Genomic DNA, 18,029 nt, shown 5'->3' with positions numbered 1-18,029 from the left:
ACAATACCCTAATGCCAATGACAGGTGGCACTCAGACAGATCCTTTTGCTCTGCAAACTGACACCTGGTCTTGGCTCTGTTCAAACACAAGAGCTGCCAGTTAATGGACAACAGAGCATCTCTGACTTCAAGGCACTTCATATTCCATGTGTGTTCCAGCTTGTTAGTTGACCACTAGCCAAAGCCCAAATTGGATGCCAGTTCCAGCATTGTTCCCAAGCTGAGATTCTCAACAGATGGGCCAATGTCATAGGACCAGGCAATGTGCACTCCCCACCCTAGGTGGCAATTAGTTTTGTGCTGACAGCAACTATTAGCACCTATTTGATGAAAATAGAAAAAAAAAAAATTCTGGCATCCATCTGAAATTTTCCAATTAATTCTGTTTGTAAACAAAATCTATATCTTTAGTTTCCAAAAGGTAATTTAAGCTGTTCCAAGTTTATATTTCCAAAATATGAAGACATCCTATATGAATCTTATGAAATTTGTCAAAAAGTGACCCTTAACTTTAACAACATGTATTTCTACATAGCTATTTATAATGTATTATTCATAGCTAATTATATAAATGTTCACCCAAATACATAAACTTTATAAGTGTATCAAGTCCATAAACAACTAATAATCACAATATTATGTAGCCCACTAGTTTAAAATACAGATTACATAGATTTATGTTTGACAGATTCTAAATCAAGATTAGGTCCTACCACTAGTTATTGTGTAAATTTGAAAACGTATATAAGCTTCTGTTTACACTTTTCTCAAAGGGGAGTAATATTATTCTGTAACACTGTTCTTTAAAATAATGGAATTAATTTATATTATAGGCATTTTGTAGTGTGTGTGGTATGTAATAAGTTTTCTGAAAATATTTTCTTTTATCACAATCTTTTTATTAAGCAGCACTAGTCTCATTACTAGAAGCCAAATAATACTGCATAATGTGTGAAATGTGAAGGTCCAGGTTTGAAATCTGATTGAAGTGGGGCTAGACACAATATCTGGGAGATGCATAAACTTCCAGAGGTAGGAAACAGGGGACTACTTTTAGGCTTGGCAAATTGATGGGCAAAAGAATTTATAAATGAATCCCTGTCATTTAAAAGCAAAATTGATATTTATTAAATAAATAACATTTTATGTGCTTTTATGCAAATTATTTGGTTGAAGAAAGAAGAATGTAATTACCACATAAAATTTTTATACTTCTTATATTTCAGCAGTAACCATTTGTTTCTTTGAAGTTGTCTGTATCATGAGAAAATGTCACCGATCATTTGGATTTATAAAACTAGGGTACCGTGTATATGCATCCCTTGTACAATGTTTACAGTACTTTGAAAGAGTTATATCATTTAAATAACCATTGGTGTTAGAATATGATATAATTATTCACCCTGTGCAAATGATTCAAAGCATAGGGTAATTATTAGTCCCACCACATTGCTAGACCATATCTTTAGGATGTAAAAACACAAAGAGTTTGAATAGCATGTTCAAGGTCACACTCCTAGTTAGTGGTAGGAAAATCTGTCCAACATCCTTTCAGAAAATGGGGTGCTATTAAACAGATAAATGATCAAAGAACTGCAGAACAAGGCCAAACCCAACATCATGGACAATGGCCTAAATATTCCTTATGCTATTGTCATCAGTATTAAAAAATCCCACAGAAATTACTCTTGAAGTTTTTATTTTTTATTTTTGAGACAGAAAGGGGTCAGAAATCTGAGTAGCATTAGGAAAAAATGCAGAATTTTCCTTTAAACTTTTCTTTAAATATCTGATGCTTTGGGACCAGGTTATTATTTTTTTTTAATAAATGTCATTTACAAAGTTTTATATACAACTCTTTTCTCCTGTTCTTAGTTTTCACCTTTTTAAAAAAAAAAATATTTTAATCACACATTCTTTAGCAGCCAACCTAATCAGAGTGGTTATTTATCAGAAGCCCAAATTACCACATGTCCTTGAGGCACAAGCTGTAAGTGAAGAAGGGGATCTCCTCAGCAGGGGAGCTGAGCACTTGTTCAGGATCCTGCATCCCAGTAGCACATGCTCAAAACAATGGTTCTTCCAGACAATTAACATAAGAACATTTTCCAGGACAAAGTGTGAAGAGCCACTTTGTGTAAAAGAGCCACAAAAAAAAAAAAAAAAAAAAAAAAAAGGGATTATGAGTGGTTCTATTCAGTTCCTTTTCTTATGGAATCATGCATTTCTGTGAATCTCACATTTCATGGAACTAAGAAGTCTCTCTTAAAATAGACTTGCACTTTAGAAAAGGAATGTCAGTGGGTTCAGGAAAATTGATAGAATTTTGCACTACATATCTTGAAATACTTATTCTCTGGCCCCTTTACTATTTTATGAAATATTCATGAATTATATCCACTATGTTCAAGCCATCAACTGCATTTAGAATTTGCAAGCATACATAAGAATGTAAATGGCATATCTTATTTCCTTTTTTTCCTCTGATAAGCTATTATGAACATTTCTTTCTGTACTGTAGATCCTTATTGAGGAAGTTTGCATCATTTTAGAGTTAGTTTAGAAAATAAAATTGGAATAGAAAACATTCTACAGCTAACTAGTGGGGATATGCTAAAATTATGTGATTTATGATGGATGACAAATATCCAGTTTACAGTACTTTAAAGACTGCTAATAATTAACTGAAAGACAAACTGTGCTGACATGTCCAGATAAGAAATCACAATTAAACTTCGTACCCAAATACTGGGAGAGATTCTTTTATTCTTCTCAGTATTTTTAGATTCAACAGAATATTATATTTGTTTTATTTCTTTGATTATAAATTTATTACATTCTGTTTCTTTGTATCAATATATAGTATTTTCATGGAGTCTTTCATGGAGTCAAAATATATATATATTTTGATATAACAAAAATGTTGGAATCTTTGTGCTATGATGGAACATGACTCAAGATAGAATACTGCCTCATTTATTACAAACACTGTCAACCTCTAACACACAAAACGCTGTGAAAAGATGTGTTGCAGTCACTTGATCATCAAAAGAGCATGAGTGAGTAACAGTCCAGGGTTTCCTGAGAAAGGTAGCTACAGCACCCAAGCAAGAAATGGCCTCAGGTCAGGTGTTTAATAATTCAAAATGTAAATACTTCCCATACTGCCCAAGCTCCTCAACCTGAAATGTAAAAGGATCAAAAATATACCTTTATGTTGTTTAAATAACTTACTTTTACACACTGGCAATGGGCATTTTAAATGCATGAGGCCATTAATAATTATAGGTACACTTCAAAGTTCATCTTCCACTATTTTAATGGTGTTTTAAAATAATTGTGCTTTTTAAAAGCACAATCACTGTAAACTTTGAGTACTTTTCCCCTTTTGTTCCCCCTACTCACTTTATTTTCATCTTGGTATATAAAATAAAATAGTTTTGATATATGTCAACACATATTTACTGAGACCCTCTAGAAAAACATGTAGTGATAATTAGCATGGTTATAAAAATTTGGTCAACTTTTTTTCTTCCTGAAATTTTCAACTGTGATATTTCACAGTTACTACATTACTATTTTAATATCTTCAGAATTTCTGCAAGGATTTAATATTTTGATATTAATTTAATTTGATATTGATTTAATATTGTGATGTAAAATCTCTTCCTATTTCATCCTTTTGTTCTATAAAAAACATAAGTAACTTTTCCCAAGTTGCATGCAACAACTACTGTTGGACTTGCTATGTTTCCTACCTCACCCAAACACTGTAGTCAAAAAGTATTTTTAGCACATCTCAGCAAGAATATGTTGTAATTTTATTAAAGATAGTTAATATGAAAGGACAGGAATTTAAGGCTAAATAAAAGAATACAGTACTACTTAAAAAATATTTTCACCACAAGGAAAAAATACTCTCTGAATTCAACCCTTGCCCCTGAAATGTTGGTACAGATATCTTCTTCAGTGTTGAAGTTTCAAATAGCTATCACAGCATTTCATAAACTTAAACCTGAATTGAAAGCCTGTTCTTGTCTCCAAAAAGAAAATTAGTCACATATTACTTACATAGTAATTATAGACTATGCAGCTGCCCTAAAAAGCTTTACTATCAAAGTGTTAAGCATGAACCACCACACAAACCTCATTCAAATTTTATTACGTTGTAAGCCAAAGAAATGTCATCCTCCACACCAATTGCTTATCCAAGAACAATGGCCATCTTCCTTGTCTGAGACCTAAATAATGTAATAGAATCAATGTTGTTGATTTAGTCCATGGTGGGCTAAAAGTCATTACTGTTATTCCTCTCTGAGTAAAGAGGTCTCTTCCCCCTCGTTATGCATACGAGAAGCTTATGCTAATACACACAAATCCAAGAATGAATAAGCTTCTTTGAAATATCATTTAAAGATGGGGAATTACAGAAAAAGTGCATGGCTTCTATCATGATAAAAATACTGACCTCAATTTCTGTATTGCATTGATCCTTGCTTTAAGCACTTTCTAACATAACAATTTAAAGCTTACACAGCACTTCCATTTGCCTAATACTTTAAAAATATTTAGCTGATCACATTAACACTGCAGTAGTAAAATGCCAGGCATAGAAGAATAGAGACTGAAACTATGAAAATGTTTCAAGGGAGGGTGTTGGAGGTCAGAGTTCTCAAAATTTAACTTTGACTGTAGGGGTCCTGATATCACACTTTCTGAAAATGGAGCTTGTGTGCTGTTGTATAGTTAATGTGCAGTACCTATAATCTGAAACAAATAAATTTGACAATATTTGGAGAATAGAGTAGCAACAAGTTTTCAGGTTTATGAGATAGCACCTCTAGTCAACTGGGGAAAATCTAAATAGGCTCAAGTTTTATTTTCCCTTCATTTAAAACAGACACGTTTAAATACAACATAGCTTCTAAGTTTCTACCTTTGGTCTTTCCTTGATTTGATCTTGTGTAACATTTAAAAACTGACAAGGTCAACAGTACTTTTCTTTTGTATCTTTCCTAAAGCAAAGCTCATAGAACACCCTGTCCTGAATGCTTCCTTCCTGTTCCCCCAAATCCAGCCAAGTTAAGGAAACAATGAGAGCAAGTCTGGGCCTGAGAGTCCAGGTACATATTATTTGGAAGGGCACTGACTTTCTCTTATGATCACTGGGAACTAGGGTAAGTTAGTGTTATCTGTAGAAAGTTAGCAGAATAAATCTAACTTCATTTTCCTACATTCACATATGAAAATACCTAAGTAAGCTCCACCATTGTGCCCACCCACAAGAATGAGGTACAATTAGAATAAGATATGCTTGTATAATTTTATCAAAATGGATGTTCTACTGTCATATATAACTAAGAAGAACCAATAAAATAAAAATTAAAAAAAAAGAATTCCTGGCAAACGTAAAAAAAAAGAAAGTTATTTTCTTGTCTGTACACACAGTTGCTAGGTAGGATGCTAGTTATATAAGTAAGTAAGCAAGCTAATGCTGATGACATCACAGCTTCTATATACAAAACCCCTCTCTGAGTGGAGACAGGCATGGAACTGAGGGCACTGTGGGAGGGATTATGTCACTTGCCCAGCAGGCCATCACTGAATAAAACACCATAGGGAGACATTGCTTGGGGCAAAGAACCTTGAGGGACAGAAAGGTTATCTCTCTCAGAGTTGCTATCTCTCATTAGATCAATCATTGATCAATCATTGATCTCTTGTAAACTTTCCCCAATAAACCATAGGTCTTCCATGCTGTCTCCAGGCACTTTCATTAGTGTATTCACAAGATACCCTAATGCCCTGGCACAAATGAACTGTAGATGAGGTGTCTTTGGATATCAGGTACCCTGGATACAATGTGATAAGGACAACCCAGCATTGTGGCATTTTTTCCAAAAACACACAAACATATGAACTATAGTATGTCTGGCTAATACCTCTCTTCAAGTTTTTCAGGGTCATAAAAGTACAAAACCACTAAGATCATGTCACAGACCAGAGAAGACTGGGGAAATATATGAGCACTAAATGCAATTGTTTATGACAGTCAACTAAATAAATACCTGGAACAGAAAAAGGACATTAAAGAGAAGCCTGTAAAATCCAAGTAACATTTCTTCTTTATTAAATTATTGTGTATCAACTTTTGTAAATTAGGTGAGACAAATGTCTCATAAATGTCAGCAATAAGGAAAACTAAGTTCATTGTGTATGGGAAGTTACTCTACTAACATTGTCATGTTCCTATAATTCCAAAAGTATTCCAGAATTAAAAGTTATTTTTAAGATGGAGAATGCTATATACTCTCAGAAATTAAAAATTAACCATTGTCTATCCTAGGAAAAATTTTATTATATAATTAATCTGCTACTCTTAAACATCAACATAAAATTTATCCATTATAGTCTCTTAAATTTGAAGAAAATTTTTGACAATATATAAAGAGTAGATAATAACAACTCGGTTTCTGTAAATCCCCTTGCTTTTTAGCCATCTTCACTGGGAAAGCACAAGGAGCCTCATTCACTAACATTCACTGTCCATGACAATTCTTTAAAGCTAGATGTCTGGCAGCAAAGTGGCAAAGATTGAAAAAAAAAAAATAGAAAGAAAAACAGAGCTTCTATTTAGACAGAAAAATATAACCGAATTAGTTTAAAGCAAGTGCTTTATACCTACAGACTGCAAAGAAACTGTCACTGACGATTTAAAACATTTGGTCCATTTGAAGCCAAAACCACTGATGATATAACTTTGGAAAGTGTGGTAATATAGATCTAGGGACATACAAAGTTCAGACCTGAAATAAAAGTATAAATTTAGCAGTGTATCTACAGCAGTGCTAGAGAATGCACATAAGGGTATGTGGCTTCTATGGATGCTTGTTTTATTTTAATTAGTTGAATGAAACCTAATATTTTTAGAAGAAAATGACAAAAAACAGACAGGACATTCAATTTTATATAGACAATGATTGTGGTAAGTGTGCTGGTTATAGTTTCAGCATGTGTAAATACAAGAAAGACAAAACAAATTTTAGAGCTAAAAAATACAAACACTTGAATCATTGTTTTTCTATCCTAACAGGCAAGATCTTAGATGGACAAAATCTAAAAAATTAAAATTTCAAATTATTTTTATAAAGAATAATAGATATTTTTTGAATCCCATAGATAATGGAGAGATTGAGTTTTAGGGTGTAGTGAAAGAAGAATGGGAAAGAAATGGAAAGAATGATTCCTTGAAACAAAGGCAATGGAATAAATGGAATAAATTTCCCTGAAGAGAAATCCTCTTGTGTGGAAAGTGGTATCCTTTACTTGCTGCCTCCTTGATGCTGTAGCCCTTAAAGTTGGCCACTCTCAACTTTGCTGGAGATTCTTTAGGCATTAACGAAAAATGGGGTGGATATCAAAGGTGAATGAAACATCATGGAAGCAGGGCCATTGTTGAAGGAGTGAGTGGGATGGATGGTCAAGGATTCAGAAGGAAGAGAGTGAACACCTACAAGGGGAACTGAGAAAGAAAACATTTTAGGATTTTTTATATTTGGGATGATAGATGGAGTTAAGGATCAGGTACTAATGTGGATCTTTATTCAAAGAGTGATATCAAAAGCCTAAAGAACTTTAATATGCACACAGCAAATATGTGGCTTGCATATATAAAAACCACATGTGTGGAAATAATCCAAAATGCAGGAATGTCTGGTGGGATATTGGGGATGTCTTTTTCTTTTCTAATTATTCTTTGGTCATCTAACAATTTTCATCCATATGATGGTTTTACCTTCCTCTTGGCAAGTCTGCATCATCCTTTTTCCACCTCACAGTTGGTTGAGGATCTCCCTGGACCTGACAGCGGAATTCTACAGCCTCTTCTTCCAGCACCACCTGGTTAATTGGCCTCCTGAGAAATGTGGGTCGTTCTTGGGAAAAAAAGAGAGATAAAATGAGATGAAATGTGAGAGCTTTAAGTAATTATGAAAAAGCAAAGGGAACATGTTGTTTACTTTTGTACATAGGTATGTAATGCTGTGTCTCAACTATGTCTGATAAGGCCTTAGGAATTGAATATAACCGAATAAAATGAATTACTATCAAGCACAGGAATAACTATGGTTTTTATGTAGGAACATGCAAAACTTGTGGAAAAAATATTAATTTTTAGGTGAATTCCTGGGCCAAATCAGGCGAATCCTATCATAAAAATTAAGAACATGAAATTCTGTAGAAAGGAGAGTTTAAAAATTATTAAATTGATCTATTATCATGGCTTACAGTAGGAAAACTATAATCTGAGACTGATGAAAAAAATCAAAAGGATATTAATATTCCATCAAGAATGCTTCAGGGAAAAAAAATCTGTGCTCTTGCATGTGAGTGTTGTATAAATTTTCTCACTTAACCTAATATTTTCCAAGGACTTAATACACACATTTTTCACTTCATGTAAGGAAAAGTGTCTACTATATTTTTTCTTTAATATAAATATTGTCATTATTAATTATTGCTAACTATCACACATAATTTTCTAAGGTCTTCTCGAGGGCTCTTCTCCTAAATCAGATACTTACATTTTTTACTTTATTTAAATTTTATATTCTTTATTTATTCAGCATTCTGCTTTAGTGTTTCTGCCTTTATTTATTTAGTTAAACTATACCTGGCATGGCAAAATTGCATTTTAGCATTAGTCTATATAAAGGAAGAGGAGAATAAATTCCTAATCATAAGAATTTTACTATCTAAAACGAAAAACAACAAAAATGTATTTTCATGTATCCTTAAACAATTCCATTCCTTGTTCATTTTCTTCCCTTTTGGATAATGGTCTGATATTGAAAAAAATAACACAAATTTTATTAACACATCTCCAAATCATAGGCAAGTCCAATGTTGCTACTTATTGAAGTAGAAAGAGAACCAAGTCAAGGAAAAGAAAGATGAGATCCACAGGGAGTTGACACAATTTATCTGACCATCTGGCCATGTTTAGCCACTGAGGATTCCAGGTTTCAACCTCCTGATTTAGAATTATGAATACAGTAGCCCAATAACTGAAACATATTTAGCAGGAAAACTGAATAAAATAAATCATATAGAGTAACATTTGTCAGGAATATAGAATGTGAGTATATTTGTATATTAACTAAATCAAGATCCTATTTATAAAATAAATAAGTAAATTGAGAGGGAAATATTTTATTGCAAGAAAAATTAACTATTGTAGGCATTCAGAAGGAGGACAATTTTATCTCTTATGGAGAATTAGGGAGTAGTGGTCAAAATTTTCTTCAAAACAAAGACCTTAATATATTCCAGTGTCCTTCTTCTTAGAGTTCAAATTTCTAAGCCATAAAACAAGACAAAGAAAAATTTATCATAGAAATTTTATTTTAATGAAGAATTTACAAATAATCCATAAAACTAGAGAAAGCATGGGTGTTCCTAAATATTTTAGATAAATGATTTTAGATAGCAAAATATGCCCTGTTGCCCACAGAACAAATGCCCAAGTTCTTTGGAATGATTTAGTGTTGTCCTTTTGAACACAGGATGCTGTGTGCCCAAAACCACTATTTTAAGTATAGCATATTTGATATGGAACTATTTCTGCTTCTGGAAGCAAATAGGTAAGAGGTTTCGTATATCCTTATGGGATATACTATTAGCATAAGAAATATTACTATCAGCATAAGAATTCAGATTGACATTTTTGCTATCATCCAGTGGAGATAGTTGTCCCATTTACCTAAAACCATAGTAACTCACTCTTAAAGAGCACTAAACTTGATTGCTGTTACTTGAGATTGAACAATAATTTAAGAGAAGACCCTGGCTGGCCCCTCTGGGGTTGACAAGAATACTGTACTATACCTGGCAAAGGATGGACAAGCTAGAGAAGTCTTTTCTTATCCACTCGTTCATCCACCAGATATTAATACATCCCCTGCTAGGCCAGGCTTCAGTTTTGGAGACTGGGGAACAGCAAACACTTAAGTTCCTTGGAAAGTGGTGGGAGATGAAGCTAGCCAGATGGTCAGTGGCAAGACTATGAAGGACCTGTGTGTTATGTCAAGGAATGTGAGCACTGTCCTCAGGATAATGGAGAGCTGTTTAGGATCTTAAGCAAGAGAGAAACCTTTGTAATAAAATATATGGAAGGTCATGTTGGTAGATCTATGAAAGATGAAATAGAAGAGAACATGAAGCAATGAGTTAGGTCAAAGGGTTATTTATAAGAAATTCTTTCAGCTTAAACTGACACAGTGATTCTGGGGATATTGAAAAAGGGATACACTGAAGAGGTTCAAAACTGGGTAATCAATCAGGTATGAAGGATGAAAAAGAAAGGTCCAGAAAGATTCTTAACTGTGCATTTAACAATACTAAACATATTGGTAGGTAAAATGTGGGTACAGTTGTGAGTGTATATAAAGTAGTAAGTATGACGGGACTGGGAGATAGCTCTGTTGGCAGAGTGCTTGCCTCACAAGCATGAGGCCCAGGGTTCAATCCCCAGCACCATAAAAAAAAAAAAAAAAAAAAAAAAAAAATAAGAGGAAAAATAAACTTCTGATACTCAAGCCATTAAGGTTTGTACCATTTGAATTCAAAATAATTCTGAATTAATAAGATAAAGGAAGTCCTTGAAAGGAAAATAAAAATTAAAATATCTGTATATGTAATCCTTGAATATAAAATATTTAAAGCAGGAATCAAAAGAACAATCTTAAGATTTGATAATTTTCATAAATTAAATTAGATATTATTTTAAAAATTAAGATGCTAAAGTCATGTTCATTAAAGACAGGAAATAAGAGGGACTTGGCAATATTAATAATCAGTAAGAGAAATTATGCATGTTGAAGAGGAACCGATAGAACCATTACCTGTGTACATTTTGCAATTCATAAAAGTACAGAACAATAATTTTGATAATTGATAACTGCAAATAAAACAAGAAATAAATAGGATTGCTGCAATGTTAGTGGTAATGGAGCATGAGGAACTTTAGGAAAAATTATGGTAAATTCATATGTTGAAAGTCTATTAAGTCATTGGAAGCGTAAAGCTGTCTATCTAATACGGAATATTATCAGAACATTATGCTGTGTATAAAATAAATTGTGAGACAGCACATGGAACTATTTCCATTAAAATATAATGTTTTTTTCAGGCAAAGATTTTGTGTGCCTCCTTTAACATGTATCAAACACAACATTGCAATATATTATTAATCTGAGGAGCAAACTTTACATTAGAGGTGCCACAAAGCTAAGTGGTCTCTTCCTCCAGGAGACAGCAACATGACCCTTAAGGATTTTTTGATTATGTTATGTGTTCTAAGCTCCATTGTATTATAAGGGGAGCACCTGATTTATAGTTTCAAGAAGAAGCAAGATGCAGGATCCCCTGCTGCTGTTCTGATGAGCGCAGCAGGATGGAGAACTTCAGGTTGATCCTTCTCTCTTTCCTTCTGCCCTCAAGCAGAGTCCAGTTGCTTAGCAACTGGATAACCACGGGAGGGTATCTGGTACAGGAGTTTTGGAAGCCTGATTTTGGCTCATGGTATAAAATGCAATTCAGTTGATAGGAAAAAGGATGGATGCCAAGATAACTAAGATGAAAGTCACTTGCATGCACATGACACATCAAGACGAGTTTTACACTGGACTATCTTTGGTTACATCTTCCAACAAAATAAAAGGACTGTACTGATACACTGGCGTTTGCTCACAAGTTTTAAAGCATTATTCTAGGAATTTCCATATCACCCTCTCCCACAAATATCTCTAAATTATACTATTCAGTATTCATATTTTCTTATATTAATTATAAACTCACCTTCTGTTTTGCAATTTTATCACTGTCTGCAGAAAACAGTATTTTAAAACTGTAGGTTTGACAAAAAATATATATATATAAGATATATTTAAATATATATATTTAATTTATAAATTAAATATATTTAATTAAATATATTTAAAAAATATGTAAAATATATATATATATTTAAATCCAAGGAAATTTTTTTGTAAGAATTGCTTTTCAATTTCCTTAATTATGCTTTATTTCCAGGAAATATGAGATCTGGGCCAAAAATGAGTATTACAGATTAAAGAATTTGTACAGTGGAAATATGTTGTTAGAAGTCTTGCATTTGTAGTGGCTAGTGTTATAAGCCAAAGCAAACTAAGACCCTTTCAGACACAGGTTGTAAAAGTAACAAAGAAGTCTCTTTGCCTCTTTTGTATCAAAATCATCTGCATATAAATGAAAAGTTACAAAGTTTCCCAAAATAAGATAACAGAACAATCTAGTTAGTTGATAAGTGATCCTACTCAATACCTATTAATGTCCAAAGAGATTGTACTATGAACCTCTGTATAATTAGAATAAATATGTATGAAAATCTTGATCTATTGAACAACAAGACTGCTTAACTTTAAGACATGTCCAAAACCAGGTCACTGTTTTTTCCATGGTATCACCTTATGTCTAACTACATATTGAAAATCAGGGAGAAATCTCCAGGGCTATTTGCTTACTATTTATCAATTAGGTTAGAGTTCTTCTGAATGGGTTTTTCCCTAATTATATAACTGCAGCATGATCACAGGCAATGTCTTTGCCAATGCAATTAACATTTTTTTTCTGTGAGATTAACGATTTGAATCACCTGCATAACTTGCTTACAAGGTTAATCTCTCTTGAGACAATTGTGTTGTTTGCCAGTGTGTTACTCTGTACAGCACAGCTCTCAAGTAGTCCTGTCAATTTATGTTCTAAATTAGCATACTGGAAAATCCAACTTTATATGTAGCTATAATAAAATCAAATGCCAAGTCTCATTGTAGTTACATCAATAGTTTTAGGAAAGCAAAATACTCAATTTAGCACAAAATACCACAAGTTTGAAACTCAATTGCACAATATCACTTTAAGCTTCCTTTATATGCTACAATGAAGAAAATTAAGTACCCAGGTGACACATTTTGTTATAACAGTCTGCAGTCATTAAAAATGGTTGTATAGTTGCCAATGGCCATGCCATGGCTGCTCTTTCTAGGATAACCTTAGCAGTTTAAAAATAAACTTTGCTTGACATTTTAGCAGTAGTGTTGTGGCAATGATTACATGGGTAGAGTTCTTTAAGTCCTGTAAGAAGAAAACTATGCAATAAAAGGACATTAGAACTAACCACTGCTTGTAAACCTTGTCTTGACTTTAGCTGCCTGAGCAAGACCTGCCACACTGCAGTGTCTATTAAACGAGGAAATCAGACATCTGGCCCAGTAGAAATCTTTTTACTTAACTGGGCATGTATGAGGGGAGAGTGGGTTTTATAGCCACTGAATGTGATTAATGTGCCCTTCCAAAAAAACATTGGAGGATAATGATCAGGCCACCTGAATATGATTAAGTAAATCCTGGCTACATTCATTTCTTTCTGCCAAGAATTTCCTTTATCTGAGGGAAATCACCCTAGAAGCAAAGCCCAACATAGGTAAATGTTCTTGGAGGAAATAAAATGCCTCTCTCACCATATTTTAGAGGCAAAGTTTCATATTAGTGCTGACAACATGATATGAGAGTCAGCCTGAGAGCAAGGGCACTGTCTATGCATCACTATATTTAAGCACTTAGACAGGGTTTAGCACATGGTAGATACTTGAGAAATATATTCAAGAAGGAACTATATTGTTCCTAACAATCATGCTGGATTTTAATAACACCTTATGTTCTGAATTCTTACATGAAAGTCACAGAATATAAATAAAATGTATTTCTTATGGTTTTGTTTGAGCTCTTTCTTCATAGTTTTGTCTTTATTTTCAACTCCTCTCAGTCCATCAAAAGTTATCTTACACCATTACAAAAAATCATCACCAACCCCAATCTCTGTCCTCATTCCCAGTGAAATGGCTACACCAGAACCTGGGCATCCTACAGTGAAAATCATCAGCTGTATGTCAGTATTTTCATATAGAATAGTATTTTTAGTGGACAGCAATTAAATATGAATGAATCTCAATAGAACACATGCTATTTGAAAAAAGTTTTCAGTATTTAAAAATATATATATATATATATACATATATACTAAACAATGCAAGAGAGGGCAGGCAGAAAGAAACTAAGAAGAAATAAAGGCAGGAAAACATCATGAAAAACTACTTCAAAACAGTGTTATTAAAATTGTGTGAAACAAGAGAGGTTAAAACACATGAAACAAGAACAGGATATATCAATAGGAAAAAATAGAGAAAAGAAAGACATAGTAGGTTTAACATTTATTTAATAAATACATGTTTGACAGAGAAATTAATAGAAAAGAGAAACATTTTCATTTTGTTTGAGAAAGAGATTTTACATTTGATTGAGATTGATTACCAAGAGTATAAACTAGGAAAAAAAAATAGTTCCAAACCAAGGCACAAGATTGAAATGTGTCTGAACACTGAGATAAGGAGACAACACTTTCTATTGGAAAGAGAAACAAAAAGAAAAGTAATTACAAACAAAAATAAAGCAATCAGAATCTCATTGGACTTCTCAAGAGCAACACAGGAAGTTAAATTATATTGGAGTGACAACATCAATATTCTGAACAAAAAAAAAAAAAAAAGCTTTACAATACAATTCTGCATCTTAAGTTCTAGAGAGATTAACAGCATTTTAGTGTGAAATGTTCTCCAGGCTCCGGTGAAGCAGAAAGCAAGAAAGAACATTTTTGACTTAGAGGAACTACTCAATAAAGACACAGGAGAAAATGCAGAATCCAGCATCAAAGAAAAGCAAGACAAAATCAGGATGAAGTTTTTGGGACAGACCTAAATGCTGTCCAGACCAGTCAGATTGGAAAGGAGGCCTGGGACCCCCCCCCCCCCCCCCCCCCCCCCAGGAAGGACATATTGAGGAGGACATTTAATCCCTATACTGTGAAAAATAGAATTTAGAATATTTTTGAATTTCTATTAGAGATGTCAAGAGTTTATGACAGGAGTAGACAGACTTAATTATGGAAAAAATGATTTATTATTAATTCAAAAGAACAGGTACAGTACAAGAAGATAAATGTGATTATGAGTGTAATACAGAGCTTGCAGTTCAAAATATTTACAAGGATATAATAGCTCAAATTTTGACTATTAATATAACTGGTATTTCTTTAGTGAGTACACTGAAAAATCGGGGGAAAAACAAACTGGAAATGAGAAGGGGAAGAAGATGTAAGTGGCCAAATTATCATCTTCTGAAATAGAAAGTAAAATAAAGTATGTGATTGACAAATCAATAAATAATAAGTATATGTTTAGACATACAGAAATAAATTCCAGAGAAAGAAGAAAATAGAATTGCAGAAATATTCAAAGTTGAAGAGTGTGTGTGTGTGTGTGTGTGTGTGTGTGTGTGTGTGTGTGTGTGTGTATGTATTGGGGAACCTATGTGAGAAGATATTTCTGTATTTCATTACGGTTTGCAATACTTATGACTTATGTTAGAATTGTTATGCATACAATCTATTTTCATACATTGCTTTGATAAACATTCAAAAATTATTTGGAAAAAGTCATGTTATTTTGGGTTATTTTTCGAATAACAGTTCAATTTTGGAGAGCAGATATCTGAAATCTATCCAGGCTTAGAAATTTAATGATATACTTTGACTTTCATTTCTCTGCCTCAGGATCTTTAGGACTCAACATAGGTAAAATTCCTGAAGAGTGTTCTTTGTATTGGTGTCCAGACTATGCCATAGATTTTAAGTGTTATTTTAGACCATGACATAAAATTCTAATTTTTAGAATTGACAGTATCCATTTAGCTAGAATTTTATGAACAGCAAATATTGCAAAAGACAAATATAATGACTTCTTCATGAAGTATGGTAGAATATCCTTTTGAAAATTAGGATACACTGATCATGATGTTGTCAAAAGAGCACTTTTAAAAAATAATTTTAAATTTCAAACTATAATACTTCTAAGTCTATTTACTGAAAAATCAAAATGCTTGAAGATTGGAGAAATCTTTTTTCTGGCAATATGTCTCAAAAAGTGGTCATTGTATAGGAAAATACCCTTTTTTCCTTTCTTTGTACTCCTTGCCAATTGTAAGTGAATTAGATTTCTTAAACAACTAAAAATCTGTAAAACGTATCTTAAAGATGGAGTTTGAAAGACAGTTAAAAGCAGCTATAGCTACAGAGTGGTTATGGTAGCCAGTTTCAAGTGGAATTGCTGCTATCTAAAAATAATGTTGAGAAGGTAGAGTGTGAGAAGTAGTCAGGTGTATAAACAGTAGTTCAGAAATGATAATATTTATCAATGATGAAATATAATGAGGTTTACTAGAAATCATGCCCTGGATGTAAAAGCAGCAGAATGAGATAAAGAAGGCCTCATCATGAGTAAAACACCATTTATTTCATGTTCTCTGGGAGGAGGGAGTCAAAGTTCAGAAAGGGTCTCTTGCACAATACTTGTCCTTGGTTTGGACTGTCATTTCTGTATTGCAATTTTTTTTTTTTTTTTCTGAGTTTGGATGTTGTTTTCTTATCAAAATTGGAATTTTAGCTTTTGCCTCAACATAATATTGTACTTATAAGCCCTCAGGTTAGTTTGACTAGTTTACACCATCAGATAAACGTTTCTCAGGTTCCTAAATCAATTCTTCCAGAGGAACTGCCTCAGGACAAATTCAATCTCTTTGGTTGATAGCTATTTTCAAAATAATTTAGAAGTTGCCCCATAACTCTTGACATGTTTAAGGATCTCTTGCAGTTCTCATCATGTCTTTAGGGAAAGTAGGGTAAATATTTCATAATATAGGCACATTACTGGTAAGTCTAATTGCTTGGGTAATGACATTAAACCCTCTTAATTTCCTTCTGAATGCAGTCAGTGATGCTATAATGCAGTGTTTTTCTATCCCAAAGCTTGTGGTAGTTACAGAAAAATAGCAGAGAGTGTTTCTTTAAATAGAAGAGCTCTCCTTGTGGGTTTTCAGTGCTAATGTTCAGTGACCACTAATTTCATATCTTATCAGGCAAAACTGTATTTTATTCATTATAGAGAGAAGCACGTTTGAAACTCTTACAGAGATGACTGCATAAAATCTAGGGGCAAACTGATACTTGTCTGAGCTCTGCGTGACAGAAATTTACATGCATACTTGGAACATTTTATTTTTGCTATTCAATTCCTTTAATGAATTATGGGATTTCTCCTGGCTTTGTCATTTGGGACTCCAAGCTGCCTAGTATCCACAGGGAATATTATCAGAGATTACTCAGTACTCAGTGATTGAAAAGAGAGGCCTGCACTCTGGTACATATTCATAAAGCACAACCTTAACTCTTGAACTGTAATAGAAACGGCAATATGTCTCTTTCCATCACGACATGTTCATTCTACCACAGAAAGCTCCACAAATACAGCAAAAGAAGTTTCTCTAGGAACCCATGTAGGACTTTGATGCTATACTTGTGCATGTCCTAGAGTGACAACCACAAATAGAGATCTTATCATATTGTGCATAAAATCAGGGTGTTATTTTACTGGTACAGAAAAGCAATTTTAAAATCACAATCTCTTGTACTTTATAAAAATCCCATAGTATCTGCAAGCAGTGAAAATTTTTATTAAGGTACATTTATATACACACATAAACTATATATATCTGTGTGCATCTATGTGCATAAATGCATATAAACATGTGTATATATACATACACCTGATGTATATGCAAATATATATATTATATATATATATATATTTGCACACCTACCTGTATTCACCTGATACCTGATAAATGCTTCAAAGTAGATGAGTAATAAACTTCAGGGGATGTAATAGCTCAAATAGATTTTGAGAAACAACAAATCTTCATTTTGATAAAAGAAAAAAATCAATATGTTATAAGAATAAAGTAGATAAATTAATGCTTCAAAAAAAAGTTTAGACATCAAAATTTTGACTAAGAAGACAAAAAAGAAAAAAGACAATTCCAGT

At 33.0% G+C, this 18,029-nt stretch overlaps 1 protein-coding gene across 1 annotated transcript in view; it reads right to left on the bottom strand.

Moving 5' to 3' along the window:
- ROBO2 (roundabout guidance receptor 2) overlaps positions 1-18,029 on the bottom strand; it is a 578,830-nt gene that overhangs the window by 170,793 nt on the left and 390,008 nt on the right. Inside the window, 1 exon segment of the mRNA XM_079154971.1 lies at positions 7,796-7,934. Within this exon segment, the coding sequence (XP_079011097.1) occupies positions 7,796-7,934 (139 nt within the window).

Source organism: Sciurus vulgaris, assembly GCF_902686455.1.
Source record: "Sciurus vulgaris genome assembly, chromosome: 10".
In the NCBI taxonomy this organism is placed as follows: domain Eukaryota; kingdom Metazoa; phylum Chordata; class Mammalia; order Rodentia; family Sciuridae; genus Sciurus; species Sciurus vulgaris.
The sequence above is the reverse complement of the archived record's forward strand: the minus strand, read 5'-3'. Positions and strand labels throughout refer to the sequence as shown.